General features: G+C 40.2%; 1 protein-coding gene across 2 annotated transcripts; it reads right to left on the minus strand.

Annotated features, from left to right (window-relative positions):
* Nucleotides 1-198: 198 nt before the first annotated feature.
* Nucleotides 199-13,257, minus strand: CFAP418 (cilia and flagella associated protein 418). 2 transcript variants are annotated; one of them, XM_057366240.1, is made up of 7 exons: nt 13,139-13,257; nt 11,143-11,242; nt 8,704-8,774; nt 8,163-8,228; nt 7,270-7,365; nt 5,176-5,307; nt 199-4,969 (listed from the first exon to the last, which is right to left on the minus strand). In XM_057366240.1, the coding sequence occupies exons 1-7, from the start codon at nt 13,237-13,239 to the stop codon at nt 4,957-4,959; spliced, it is 579 nt and encodes a 192-aa protein (XP_057222223.1). In that variant the 5' UTR covers nt 13,240-13,257; the 3' UTR covers nt 199-4,956. The 2 variants fall into 2 exon arrangements, with proteins under 2 accessions (XP_057222223.1, XP_057222222.1); XM_057366239.1 differs by having other exon boundaries at nt 199-5,307.
* Between the last annotated feature and the right edge of the window lie 122 nt (nt 13,258-13,379).

Below are 13,379 nucleotides of genomic sequence, written 5' to 3' on the forward strand. Positions count from 1 at the left end.
GAGGAAATCAAGTAAAGGATGAAGTGTTACAGAGATCACTCACCTATGGTGCAACTAGGCTAAATTTAGATGATACCCCCTATTTCATCAGTTAAATAAACAAACTTTAGTTTCATGGCTTAGAGATGTTTGTGCTTCTCGTTAAAAGTACCTTGTCACTTCTGCAGAAACAGACACAACTCCACTGGTTATTGAAATAATATTTATTTCCATCCACTTTAAATCTGCTTTGTACACTCAGATTTTCTGGATTCTCAAAGAACCAGAAGAGACTTCAGAGAGTGAGAGTTCACCAACCCCAGCCGTGGCTCATGGATGATGGACTGCAGGATGTAGGTCTTTGCATGATTCTCATGCTGCATCTCAGGCTGCTCTGCAGCATCTCTGCTCCACATCGCTTTCCTACACAGATGGGAACAACTTTTTTTTTTTTTTGTATTTCTAGATTTTGGACTTTTACTATTTCCTTTTAAAGAGCTGTCACCTTGGGTGATATTTTATATACATTTTCATATTGAACACTAGAAGATCCTAACATATGCAACTTCTACTTGCCAAAATTATTTAACATTTTCAGAGAAAATGGGTGAAAAAAATCCTGAGGCAATTCAGGTTTTCTACTGATGTTATTGGAGGATAAACATACATATCTACATATGCACAAACATACAGAGTTTTTTATGCTTCTTTAGGTGACAATAAAAGATTTAATCTACTTCAGTATTGGTCAAGACCACCTGAAGACCATTTGGACGAATTGATACAAAAATCAAATGGAATTGCTACAGATGTGGCTACCCCACTTACAATGACACTAGTAGGAGACAAATGAAACAATCCCCAGTCCACTGAATGTAAAACATTACAGAAAAATACAGAAGTATGAACTTCTATTAGTGAAGCAGAAGCCTAAACTCCAATACTCAGCGGTGCTGCTCTGCCCTCTGCAGACTGGATTGTGTAATCACATACTAACCCTGATCACGCACTTTCAAAGCACATCTAACTCCATAGAAAAAACGTTATCAAAGTGAATGAAACACACATAAACACCACTGTGACACTGCAAGCCCTAAATAAATCAGGAATACTCTTGAGGCAGTGGTTGGTTTCTCAGTATCCTCACTSAGTCCACACTGCCAAATAAGTTGGGGTAATAATTATTGCCTGAATAGCACCAATGCCTAAAATCCAAATTCAGAATGAGGTACAGGAAATATTTATGTGTGTTACCCTAATGTAAGCCACACAGCATTTCTTGATGGTGAAGAAACAAGTTTCAACTCCCACACACAGAGCAATCCTCCCTGGTACTGCAAACGGTTTTCTACAGCAGGACCCAGGACACACGGATCACAGCTTGAGTGATACACCAGGGTACAGCACCCCACTCTGCAAGATGTTTAGCTATATGCCACCCTGCACAGCRCCTGCCTCCAKCTTTTATCCCTGGTAAACATCCAAGAAATGTGGCAAATGCATCCATCTTTATGAACCCTCTATAATTTCATGCGTTCTCCTCATGTTTTATCTGGTAAAGAATGTTAAAGCTTATTTCATTCTCTGCTCTTTGCTGCATCCCCACTGATATGCAAAAACACACACAACAGTACTTATTGCTTCTTATGAGATGGACAATGTTTTTGTACTAAGGGCATCTCATAACCCTTTTGACAGAAAACATTTTTACAAGGTTTCTCTTGGATAGGAACAATGCAATAGAATTTACACAACATACAATTCAGATTTGTTCCAATTTTACRTTTTATTAAGTGCTGACATTTGAAAAATTCTCTCAAAGCATATAAGCCAAACCCTAGGCATCAGATGTGGCCCTCACAAATGAGCATCACCTGATGTTTCTTTACTCCACTTGCCACCTGTCTGCAGTTATCAGGTGTCACTCCACAGACAGAATGCCAGGTCTTCTGAAAAAAGAGCCTGGCAGGAAGAAAAATTTGCCTGTGCAGCTCCCAACACAGCAGTTCTTGCATTGTGTGACTATCACATGTGCTCATTACATGACAATACTCACAAGTCAGGAAACAAGAGAAGTGGCAGTCTTTCAGCAAGTGGCAGCATTTGCAGAATATCTTCAATACAAAACTAAAATAGGTGTTTGGAAAAAAAATCTTTGATATAATAGAGTGCCAACCTTGCAGTATATAATGTTATGCTTTTGCAAGTTAAATTTAATAGCAGGTCAAGATCCTCAATAACGACTCTTCTGAGATATATTCATTCTCCATAGTTTGCAGGTAAAACAAGTGAAATATAGTCAGAGTAGCATATTAAAATTTGATGTTAATCTCATTTTGTCATCTTTCATTGTTWTTGGTTTTTTGAGGGATCTGCTGCAGACAATGGGACAGGCTAGAAAATTTCCAAGCATATCACTAAGCAAAATAAAAGCTTCAAATTTTCACCTTGCCCATTTCACAAATGGATATGGTATTGTTATTCCAAAGCAAAAAATAGGAGGAAAACAATGGTCACATTTATACTTAGCAACACTGTTCTCCAGYATTTCCATTTGACAACAGCTGAATTGCATTCTTAAACAGAATTCTTTACATATWCTTAAACAGAATTCTCCACATAATGCCTGCTATCTCAGATAACTGACATAGAAGTATCACTAAGGATCTGGGCTACATCTTGAAAACCTTGTACAATCTGACAATACCTTTGTCAAATGAACATTCAAGCTCTAGTTTTACCTTTCTTTACATTCTTTTCATCCAAGAACTTTGGAGCGGTTTGTAACATCTGACAAAAGCAAAGGAATCTTAATATTGCTCCTCCTTCCAACAAAATAATTGTATCYAATGACATAGCAATTATTCCCAAATCTAAAAATATGCTAAATTCTGTAATGAAGGTCAGTACCAGAAGCACTATTTTAGTACCTGTTTACAACCTSCCTTAGCCAAAAAGCCATCATATCCCACCACTCTGACCAAGGCCAGAAACAAGTTAAGCACACTTGAATAAACCTGATTATTTCAGGGGAATGTTCAGGGTGTAGGAAACATGCTCCTTCTCCCAGTCACATAGGACTTGATCTCATGAATTGAGATGGGAATTAGGATTTTCCACATTTTCTGCTCTCAAGTTGGAAATCCAGCTTATTCCGACACTGTGGCACAAGTTCCAGTACAACTCCAGCCAAAACTACTGTGGAACTACTTGATCATGAGCTCCAAATAGCTGTGGAACAGACAATCTGAGGCAACACAGTGTTTTTTGAAATGCGTTCTTCAAGAAGAATGGAAAGTACGTTTCTTCTTCCCCAGAGCTTGTTTACTACTGTTGGGTTCTTCTCTTAGGCTCAGCACTGATGCTTTGTAGGCATGAAAGGCGCTTCGGCCCACCAGAAGAAAACCCAGGAACACTCACTGCGTACAGCCCAGACGCAGGCTACATCTTCACAAAGGCCAGAAAGGCAAGCAGAGCTCTTCTAGGAGCTCACTGAGAATTAGCCAACTGGTCTCTGGTCCTGAACCTGCAGTTTTGGACTCCAGCAGCTGGAACTTCAGCATGAAACACTAAATTCACTAAAAACAACACATGACCCTAAGTATGTCTATACCATTTTGCCAAGCAGTACCGCTCCACAGCGAACTCACCTCTGATGCTACAGCAAGACTGCATGGGGCACTGGAAGGTGCAGTCTGGAGGATGAGAGAAGCACTGCCAGGCTTCCCAGGCACACTGTTGGACCCTTGACAGTTCTAAAACAAGTACTTGTGGTAAGGACAAGGTAAGCAGGGTGCAGTGCACATTATGCCATGGTCACCACTGAGATCTGCTCTTTCAGAATTCAACAGATTGAGGAGTCACCTCTATAAGAAAGACCATGCAACTGTTTTGGAAAAGCTTGGAAATAGAACGAATGTACAGATTAGAACAATGAACAAAACTTTGGAGAAAGGGAAATGACTCTGTATAGCTAGAGTTGCTAAAAGTAAGTAATTCTGAATTTATCTGWACAGATACACATACTGCATAGCAGAAATACTGACAGACTTCCCGTTTTTAGATATTTTTCAATGTAGTAAATGGCAGGTCTGGTTATCCCTTCCTCTCTCTCCCCCTGCACAAAACTCAAATCTATCTTCTGTATTATTTATACATAATGAAAAGAAAAAGGTCATAAACTATAGTGACATTGACAGTAAGCAAGACAATTTACCAAGTAACARTGTTACTGAGGGGAGTTGAAAAAGGACAGTTGCACTTTCTGAATACACAATATTTTAAAGAGCAGCTGAAGTGAAAGCTAAGTGAAACTAAAAAAAAAATCTCAATTTGAACATCTGTGGGGATCTATGTTTTCTCAGTCTTAACAGTCTGACCCTTTTCCCCTTGAAAATACTGATAGAAGAATCACCCTTAGATACCTTTCAGAATCCCTTTAAAACTGCATATTTAACAATTGCACAGTAACTTCTTCATCTCTTGTTCACGGAGCACTGAAGAGAAGTTCGAGAAATTCACTGTGATAGAGGTCCTTAGTCAGTAGAATGTGCTCTGAAGAACACAGTAGCAGCTGGAGGAAAATTTTCAGCACCTGCAGTTTTTGGCTACTGGTGGCTAAAAGGAAATAAAGTTTTGGAGTGTGCTGAAGCCTTTGAGGCTCACAGTMATTTTCAAAGAGATAAACAACCACTTGCTCATTAACAGCTAAGAACAAAGCAGAAGAGGAAGATTAATTTCTGTGCAGAAATTCACATGCTGGTGTGTCACGGCTGCTTCCCAACCCACCATTTTGAATCCAGGATTTTGCAGACATGGGAAATAARGATCTCTGCTAGATATGAGGGACAGTCTCCAGGTGCTTTGCCCATGCGCAAGTCTGTTATTTCCTCTTCAATTCTTTAATACTACTGAGTATGAGCTTTAACTTCATTTAGCTTCCAGAAAATCTCCAAGTTGGTTGTTTCTTCTAATAATTCAACTCCCCACACTGCTTGCAAGACAGTTGAATTATAAAAAAAAAAAGGTTTCAGGTTGAAATCTGGGTGTTAAAATCTATTTCTAGATATAAATATTCAATATTCCATCAGTTCTCAGAAAACTGGGTAGGAAAAAAATTGAATTTAAGACCCATTTCCACACAAGTGGGTATCCCACACAAGAAGCCTTCACTCTCTGTGTTTACCACAAACCCACCGAAGCTGCTGCTCTGTTTGGAGCTCAGTTAATTCATGAATGGATCTCCAGCTGCACTGACAGGCATATGCTCGTGCTCCTTTCTTCTTTATCATCTTTGCTCTYAGTTTACTGAACTCAGGCATGTTATTCCTGCCAAAGAAGAGAATTCATCTTAGGATTATGATTTTCTTTTTTTTAAAGCAAAAAAAAATCATGTGGCCATTTCAAATAAAAAAATACCTTAAGGACATTTCTGAGTACCACTGACATGAATGAATTTAGGGATGTATTTAAATTCTGTTTTGAACACGATCCTTTCCTGAGAGCAGTCTCAGTGTGCAGTTGCCGTGTCTCCAAATCAACTACAGACTGCTGTTTTTGTAAGCAACATTCTGTGTTGGCTTTAGAGACTTCCAGTCAGCCTCCACAGAAAGAATTGGGAAGAAAACAAAGCAGAGTTAATTCCTGTKTTAGGAAATTATCCAAAAATGTATTTATCGTATCAATCTTATTATAAAAATTGCTATGCATAATGGGTGCAAGTACAGAGTAAACTTTTCATTAGGAACTGTTACTCAAGATGATTGTTAAAGTGACTGAAATGAAATGGCCATAAAAAGGTAGACTATACATCAAACCAGAAATAATTCCTGTGCAGCCATTAACCACAACAAATGAAAAGTCAGCATGGCTATGACAAAAACAAATAGTTTCAAATAAACCAAGTGAAAATGCAGCATTTTGGTTATCTCTGCTCTCCTGACCTCCTCATGGTCATCAATTACTGGACATTGAATTGCTCAAAAACAACATTAACAATTGCTCAAAAACAAAATTAACAATTGCTCAAAAACAACATTAAAGAAAACCCAAAACAACTATCAAAGCAAGAAGTTTTAGAAAAAGAGATCAGACACCTATTGATGAAAGGAAAATGCTTAATCCTAAAGTTTGCCTTCTAAAGTCCAGCTTTGTCAAAAKAAACAGCTAAATACCTTGCTAAAGRTTACAGATTTTAGTCAATGTTACAAGTATCTGATACTAATGCTGCTTATGTATTTTTTTTGTTCGATTTATTAATATCAAGATGTAAGAAGCAAAATAATTTAGACTTTGGGTAAATAAAAGAATCCTACTTTTGTTTAGTACCAAACTCATTTTAGGAGACTATTGCAGCATAGTATTTTTAAAGCTGTTTTAAATAATGGGAAAAATAATGGCATTCAAAGAGAAACACAAATTTTGAGGCTGAAAGAAAAATACAGAAATAACCAAAGATGTAATACAGAAAAATAAAGGAAAAGAAGGTGATGTCTCCATTACTGTTCTACTCTGGCTGTCACACCCCTCWCTGTCCAAGCACATACTTGAACACRTCCACCTCTTCTATCAGTCAACAGGCACACACAGATACTGGACTAAAATAAGAGGAATACAAATTYGATGCCTGTATTAGGTCCAACTACAGGACCTTTCACTAAGTCTTGGCATTAGCCTTAGAGAAACTGAAAGTAAGAACTCCTTGATTTTAAGTCTTTGAAATTATTTAAAGAATTAAAGACATCACAAGGTARGAAGAAAAAAAAATCTCACCTCTCCATTTAACCAAACTTTGCTTCAAGAAATAAATCTGTCAAGAAATAAAACTACTTGGTTTTTCACTGAATGTAACAGCATACTTGATCCTGATAAAAAGAACATCTGACTTGAACCATCACAGTCCATGACTGAAGGTGAGGTGCAAAGCACATGCTGAACAGACTGCAGTCATGTTGTAGATGTTGTAGACACCCTGCACTGGTTGGCAGAGCCAACCCATTACATAGAWTAGCTGCTTATTTCAGCAACAAGGTGGCCTTTTGATCCATGAAACTTGAATTCTTTTTAAAAGCAGAGGGAGAATCATGGAGGAAGAGACGGAAATGGATGAAAACAGATTACGGGAGATGTTGCTTCACCCTCCCCACAGACTTTCCCACCTGATCCTAAACAGGTAGCACACGATTCCTTTTAGATGACACRGCAGTGCTAGGGACTTTTAATGTTTCCTGTTTTTATTGAGCCCCAAAGCACATTAACACAATACTAATACCAAACTCAGCCCAGACATACCTGAAAAAAAGATAATCACAGGACTGATCCCAGACATAGTCATTGAAAAATGACACACGGAAGTCACAAGCAGTACAACGCAGTTGATCACATGTTCTGGACAAAGAAGAAAAAACAATCAGAGAAGCTGACTGATTAAATACATAGATCATAACTTGTTTAAAGTACAGCACTCACTCAGAAATRCTAGGTGCAACATTACCTAATCTTAATGCTTTTACATAACTGGCATGTTCAGAATTATGGTACGTGATTTACTTATATGATCATTATTATTTTTATAGGTTTATATCCTCACTGAATACATAAAATAAACTGATATTCTCTTGATACATTCTCTTTMGTCTTCCTCACTGGTGCAGCACCTGACCAACACCCAAATATCCATYGAGTACATAATTGCTTTCTACAAAAAATGCCACAAGGAAATGCAATAATGTTCTATAGCATGTTGTGGATGAATCTTCAAAGTGCCTATCCTGCTAAATTCCGTTGCAAYTGCAAAGCACTCTATTTTTGGTTCAGGTTCTGGGATGATTTAAGCCAGCCCACTGATTTAAGTCACATACTTGGCATCACATAGAAAGATGACGAGAGGCAGGGAAAAATAACAACACAGCAATTTACTTAACTACTTGCTACTGATTTTTGGTTTCATGTCTCATTTGCAAGCATCTTTCAACATCTCAAACAAACAAAAGCTCTAGTGCTCAACAACAGAGGACTGGAAGGGACCAGCCGATCTCAACTGCAGTTACAGGCAGCCACTTCTTTAGATGACTAAAAGGCTGTGCTGCCCAGTTCAAATGCAGAATTTTGTACCACCACGGAAACACAGCTGTGAATAAAAATAATGATAAAACAAGCAGCACATATTTTTTCAGGTTTCCTACCTTTTTGAAATATTTGTTCCTATTCCAGGTGGAGAAAGGCTTCCACCCAGGTACACTGGACAGCATCTATATGGATTCATAAAAAAAAATGAAATTATAGCAAATCAGGTTGGAGAAAGCAGTAAAATGTTTCTCCTATTAACAGCTATTTATAAAAAAAATATTTACTAAATACAGGCAAAGCATCCAAATGCTTGTAAACTACAGAATTTTAAAATTTTCATTACCAAAGTGTTTGAAGAAAAACTCTATGAAAATCACTCTGTGCCAAAAATACAAGTGTCTTTATATTGCAGCATTTGATAAATGTGTATGTCCATATGACAAAGGAAGATGTTGTTCAATAATTTAAATATTAAATTTATAATAAATAACTTTGAAATCTTCAAAATTATGTTTATCTTAGTTTTTCTTTAAAAAGCATGTTTCTCTTCTCAGTGTCTTTCTTAGGTAGTGTCAAAAGATTAAACAGCAGAAATATTATTAGACCAGTAAGTTATAATCAAGCTATGTCCAACAAGCCCAAACATTTTTCACTTACCTTTTCCCATGTGCCTGTAAAAGAACTTGATTTCTTTCAGGTGTGAGACTTGCAGAGTTAGACTTCAATTTCTGTTAAAAAAMCCCAAGAAATAAAATGCAGCACTACAGCAAAGTATCAATATTCTGTTTTACTTAATAAGCAGGAGCCACAAAATCTCAGTTAACAGAAGAAGTGGACTAAATTTGGGAATTTTCTTGTTCAGATTTGTGAGGCTCTGAAGTAACAGGTAAGCAAGGAACAAYGCTTCTCTTCCCATACTGAATTTCCAGCTCTGTCTGAAGGAATTCCACACCACATAATCACTTTGACTTTATGATCAAAACTTAGTATTTCATGCCCTCCTTTTAATAATTTTGCTTTTAAAGCCAGTTATAATTTGGAATCCTCTTCCTCAATGTTTTTGAGCTTTTATTTTATTAAAACCATTATTCAAAAAGAGTCTTTGAAAAGTTTATTTGCTGCACACAGAAAAGTTTATTTGAATTCTGGAATATTGGAACTCTAGATCCTAAATWGGAAGTTCTAGGGATATAAAATGAAAAAAAAATTATACAAATTTACTGACTTAATTCTCTCTCCCTAAGATGTATACAAGTATTTTTTGTTGGTTCAGATTAAGCCACTCCGTAAAAACTCAAAGACAAACAAAACAAAACCAATGTCACTTGTGAAAACAAAGAGAATCTGCACAGGRGATTATGAAGTATAAGTAACACCATTTTCTACTGCTGATACCCRAACGAGTATCTATTTTCAATGCCTTCTATCATTCTAACTGTCCTGAGAATGTAAATTTGTGCTTCATCTCCATCTCCTGCTGTGAAAAGAGACGTCACTTGTAGAGGATACAAAAGGGGGAGCAGTGGTTGGTGTGTCAGATGACTGCATTGCCATTAAGAGGGACCTCAAATGACTTGCAGAAATGGGCTGAGAGGAATCTCTTCAAGTTCAGCTAAGGGGAAATGCAAACTCCTGCCCACAGGGAGGAATAATCCTTATGCACAGAACACTRTGTGCGCTGACCAGCCGGAAAGCAGCTTTGCAGAGAAGGCTGTGGGGAATTCAGTCAATAACAAGTTGACTGTGAGCCAGCAGTGTGCCCTTTCAGCACAGAGGGCCAGCAGTATCCTGGGCTACATTAGGAGGGGTATTTCCAGCATGTCCAAGCAGGGAGGTAATCCCTTCTCTCTACTCAGAGCTGGTGAGACAGAATCACAGAATCATTTCAGCTGTAAGGGACCTTCCCYTGCTCAAAGCAGGGTCAGTTTCAGCAACTTGCCAAAGACTGTGTCCAGCTGCATTTTGAATACCTCCAGACTGAGACCTCACAACTTCTCTGTGAAGACTGAACCTGTGCTTGACCATCCTCACAGTAAAAAAAGTCTTTTCTTGCATACAGATGGAATTTTGTGTTTCAGCATATTCCCATTGCCTCTTGTCCTGTCACTGGRCACTACAAAGGAGAGTCTGGCCCCTTCTTTACTACACCCATAAGTATTTATACAYATTGGTAAGGTCCCCCTAAGGTCTTTTCTCCAAACTGAACAGTCACAGATCTCTCAGCTGCTCCTCATATGACAAACATTCCAGTCTCTTTAAACACCTTCATGGGTCTTTGCTGGAGGTTCTCCAGTAGCTCCATCTTTCTCTTGTATTTGAGAGACCAGAAYGGGACACAATACTTCAGATCTGACCTTGTAGACATGTCTGGAGCAGTATGTCCAGTACAAAAAAGGCATGGATATAATGGAGAGGGCCCGGGAAAGGACTATGAAGGTCATTAAGGATTTAGACCATCTGTCATCCAGGCATAAGCTAAGAGAGTTGGAATTGTTTAGCCTGGAGAAAACAATGGTCAGGAGAACCTTATGAAGGTTTTTCAGGGAAGAATAAAAAAGATACAGCCAGACCTTCTCAGTGGGGCTCACTGACAGGAGAGGCAATGAGCCCAAACTGAAGTATTTTCACTTAAATATATGAAAAAATTTATGACCTGTGAGAGTGGTCAAACACTGGAATGGGCTACTAAGAGAGGCTGCAGTCTCYATCCTTGGGGGTAATCAAAGGTCTTTGGGACACAGTCCTGGGCAATGGGCTCTAGGCAGTCCTGCTCAAGCAGGTGGTTGGACCAGATTATCTCCAGAGGTTCCTCTTCCAACTGCTACCATTCTGTGATTCTGAGCATTGMCACTATGCTCTATGTTGTACTAGAATTTCCTTTAATTACCTGTTACTGCGCAGGTAAGAACATCTCTTTATATCTCTCTCTCCTGTTCCTCACTACAAGACTACTGCATTTTCCCGTCTACTTTATTTTCCAAGTTTATTCTACACCTTGTTTTCATTCATGTTTTGCTTTAAAAGTTTTAGCTTATGGTGCTTTTATTTCCATTGTTGAACCTGACTTGTTCTGCATTTTTCCAAACYCCTACTCACCGGAGCTGTTTTGGTAAAGCTGCTGTCATTACAGATTTCATCAATAATGTCATCTAGGTCTTCTTCACTGCTGCCAGCACTCATTAATGGTTTAGCTGATCTGAAAAACAAATAGATCAGCCTTCAATTGTRTAGCAAGACCACAGCAGTTCTAAGAATTGTAAGTTCAAAAATATAAAGTTACAGTCTTTTTCCTCTAATATTTTGTAGTATCTCTGGTAGGCCATCCAAATCATGACTGAACAGATCAAAACTGCAAGATCCCTGTTAAAAAGTCCCATCATAGGTCTTATTTTCGCTTGCTTCTTTGTATTTCCAGCCACTTCCAACCCTGAATAAAACTATGACAGTAAAACCCATGCTGCACTTACTAGGCAACTAACTGGACAATCCTGATTTTTCATATTCAGCTTCAGCAGCAGGAACACAAAAAGGTCAGAGGAAGGTCTCTACCCAAGTTATACCCAAGTACCCCCAATTGCAGGGGTTCTAAAGAGAATTCTAGCTGAACTGGATGCATTTAGGAAGATCACCTGCACTTTGCATTCACTCAAGTAACACTCAAGTCTGCTGTTTGCTAGCTCTGTGTCAAAGAGAGGGCTGTAGTATGGATGCATTAACCAATCAAGAAAAAATTTACTCCTGAGAAAGAAGAAAACTGATTTTTTAAAAAAAAGATTGCAATTACGTTGACTAAAATTAAGTGCTCATCTAATCATTACGCAAACAACGTGGAAGTCCAGTAATGTGGCCAAAGGTAATGGTCTTGCTGGTCTTGCTTTAATCATTGGGCTCCTCAAGATCCCTTCCTGGGACTCCAAAATGTGTGCTGWGTAAGCGTTCAGCAGCCCACCTGTGGAGACATCTGGCCAAGCCTCTCTGCTCCACAGACCTTCCAAAGGGAGTCTCTGAGGGCCAGGATGRAAACCTGATGGTCAGGATGGAAACCCAAGGGCAGGCAAAGGTGCCTGTCAGGGACCAGATGAAAACCTGAGGGCAAGCAAAGACATCAGTGAGGGCCAGGWTGGAAACCTGAKGKCYRGGATGGAAACCTGATGTCTGGGATGGAAACCTGATGTCTGGGATGGAAGCCTGAGGGGAGGCAGGGATGTGAGACACCAAATGCTTGGCAGTGCTGTCAGCAATGACCCTGTCAGGGCCAAACCTGCTGGTATTCATATCACCACTCCGAAAACTGTGGGCTGCAGAGTGTAACTYAAGCGCTTACTGTAGCAGATACGGCTAATGAAGTATAAACAGAACAAAGAGACCTGAGGGAACAGCATGAAGCTGTGTCAGGGGAGGTTTAGGTTGGGTACTAGGARAAGTTCCTCACCCCAGGGTGGCTGGGCACTGGAACAGGCTCCACAGGTAAGTGGTCACAACACCAAGGCTGGCAGAACCGTTCAAAAACCATTTGGACAATGTTCCCAGGCCCCACAGTGTGACTCGTGGGTATCCTGGGCAGGGCCAGGAGTTGGACTTCAATAATCCTTGTGGGTTCCTTCCAACTCAGAATATTCTGTGATTTCTGTGAAATGACTTAAAGTATCAAGAGAATAAAAACTTTGATAATGCTATAGCTAAAGTTCTTCCWGGTCTAAATCGTAAGATTTATAGATATTTGAAGTCAGTTATATACAGAGAGCTATCATGACGTAAGTTACAGAGCCAAGTAATCCCCAGCGTTAAAGCAGAGGCGAATTAGTGCAGCTTTAAACGCCATATTTAATCCGAGGTTGCGGTATTCGCAAAAGACAAAGACGGTCTKAAGTAACTAAACTCGCTGGCACACGATTTGTGTCTTTAAAAAACAAGGGCTGCAGATGACAGTCGCCGACCGCCGGCCCGGTTCCGGCTCCTGAACCCGCGTGTTTTGGGTTCCCGAGAGGTCTGGCCGCACGGGGCAGGCGGGGACGGGCTGCGCGCACCCAGGCGGCCCCTCGCTCAGCGGGCAGGTTTGTGAGGGCGGCGGGACCGCGGCGGGACCGCTAACCTGCCCTCCTTGGCCGCCGCGGGCTCCTCCTCGCCGCCGCCGTGCCGGTGGCACAGCCGCCKCTCCACCTCGTCCAGCAGCCGGTCCAGCTCGTCCGCCATCTTGCCGCCCGGCGGTTGCCAAGGCGGCCCCGGCAGGGGCGGGGACTGAGGCCCGCCCGGGGTCGGGGAGGCTGTGGCGCTCCTGCGGGGCTCGGCCGCGGCTGCGCCCCCGCCACGCCGCTCCCGGGATTCGGCAGTGA

Source organism: Malurus melanocephalus, unplaced genomic scaffold (assembly GCF_030028575.1).
Source record: "Malurus melanocephalus ecotype Western Australia unplaced genomic scaffold, MMel_1.1 scaffold_62, whole genome shotgun sequence".
Taxonomy (NCBI): domain Eukaryota; kingdom Metazoa; phylum Chordata; class Aves; order Passeriformes; family Maluridae; genus Malurus; species Malurus melanocephalus.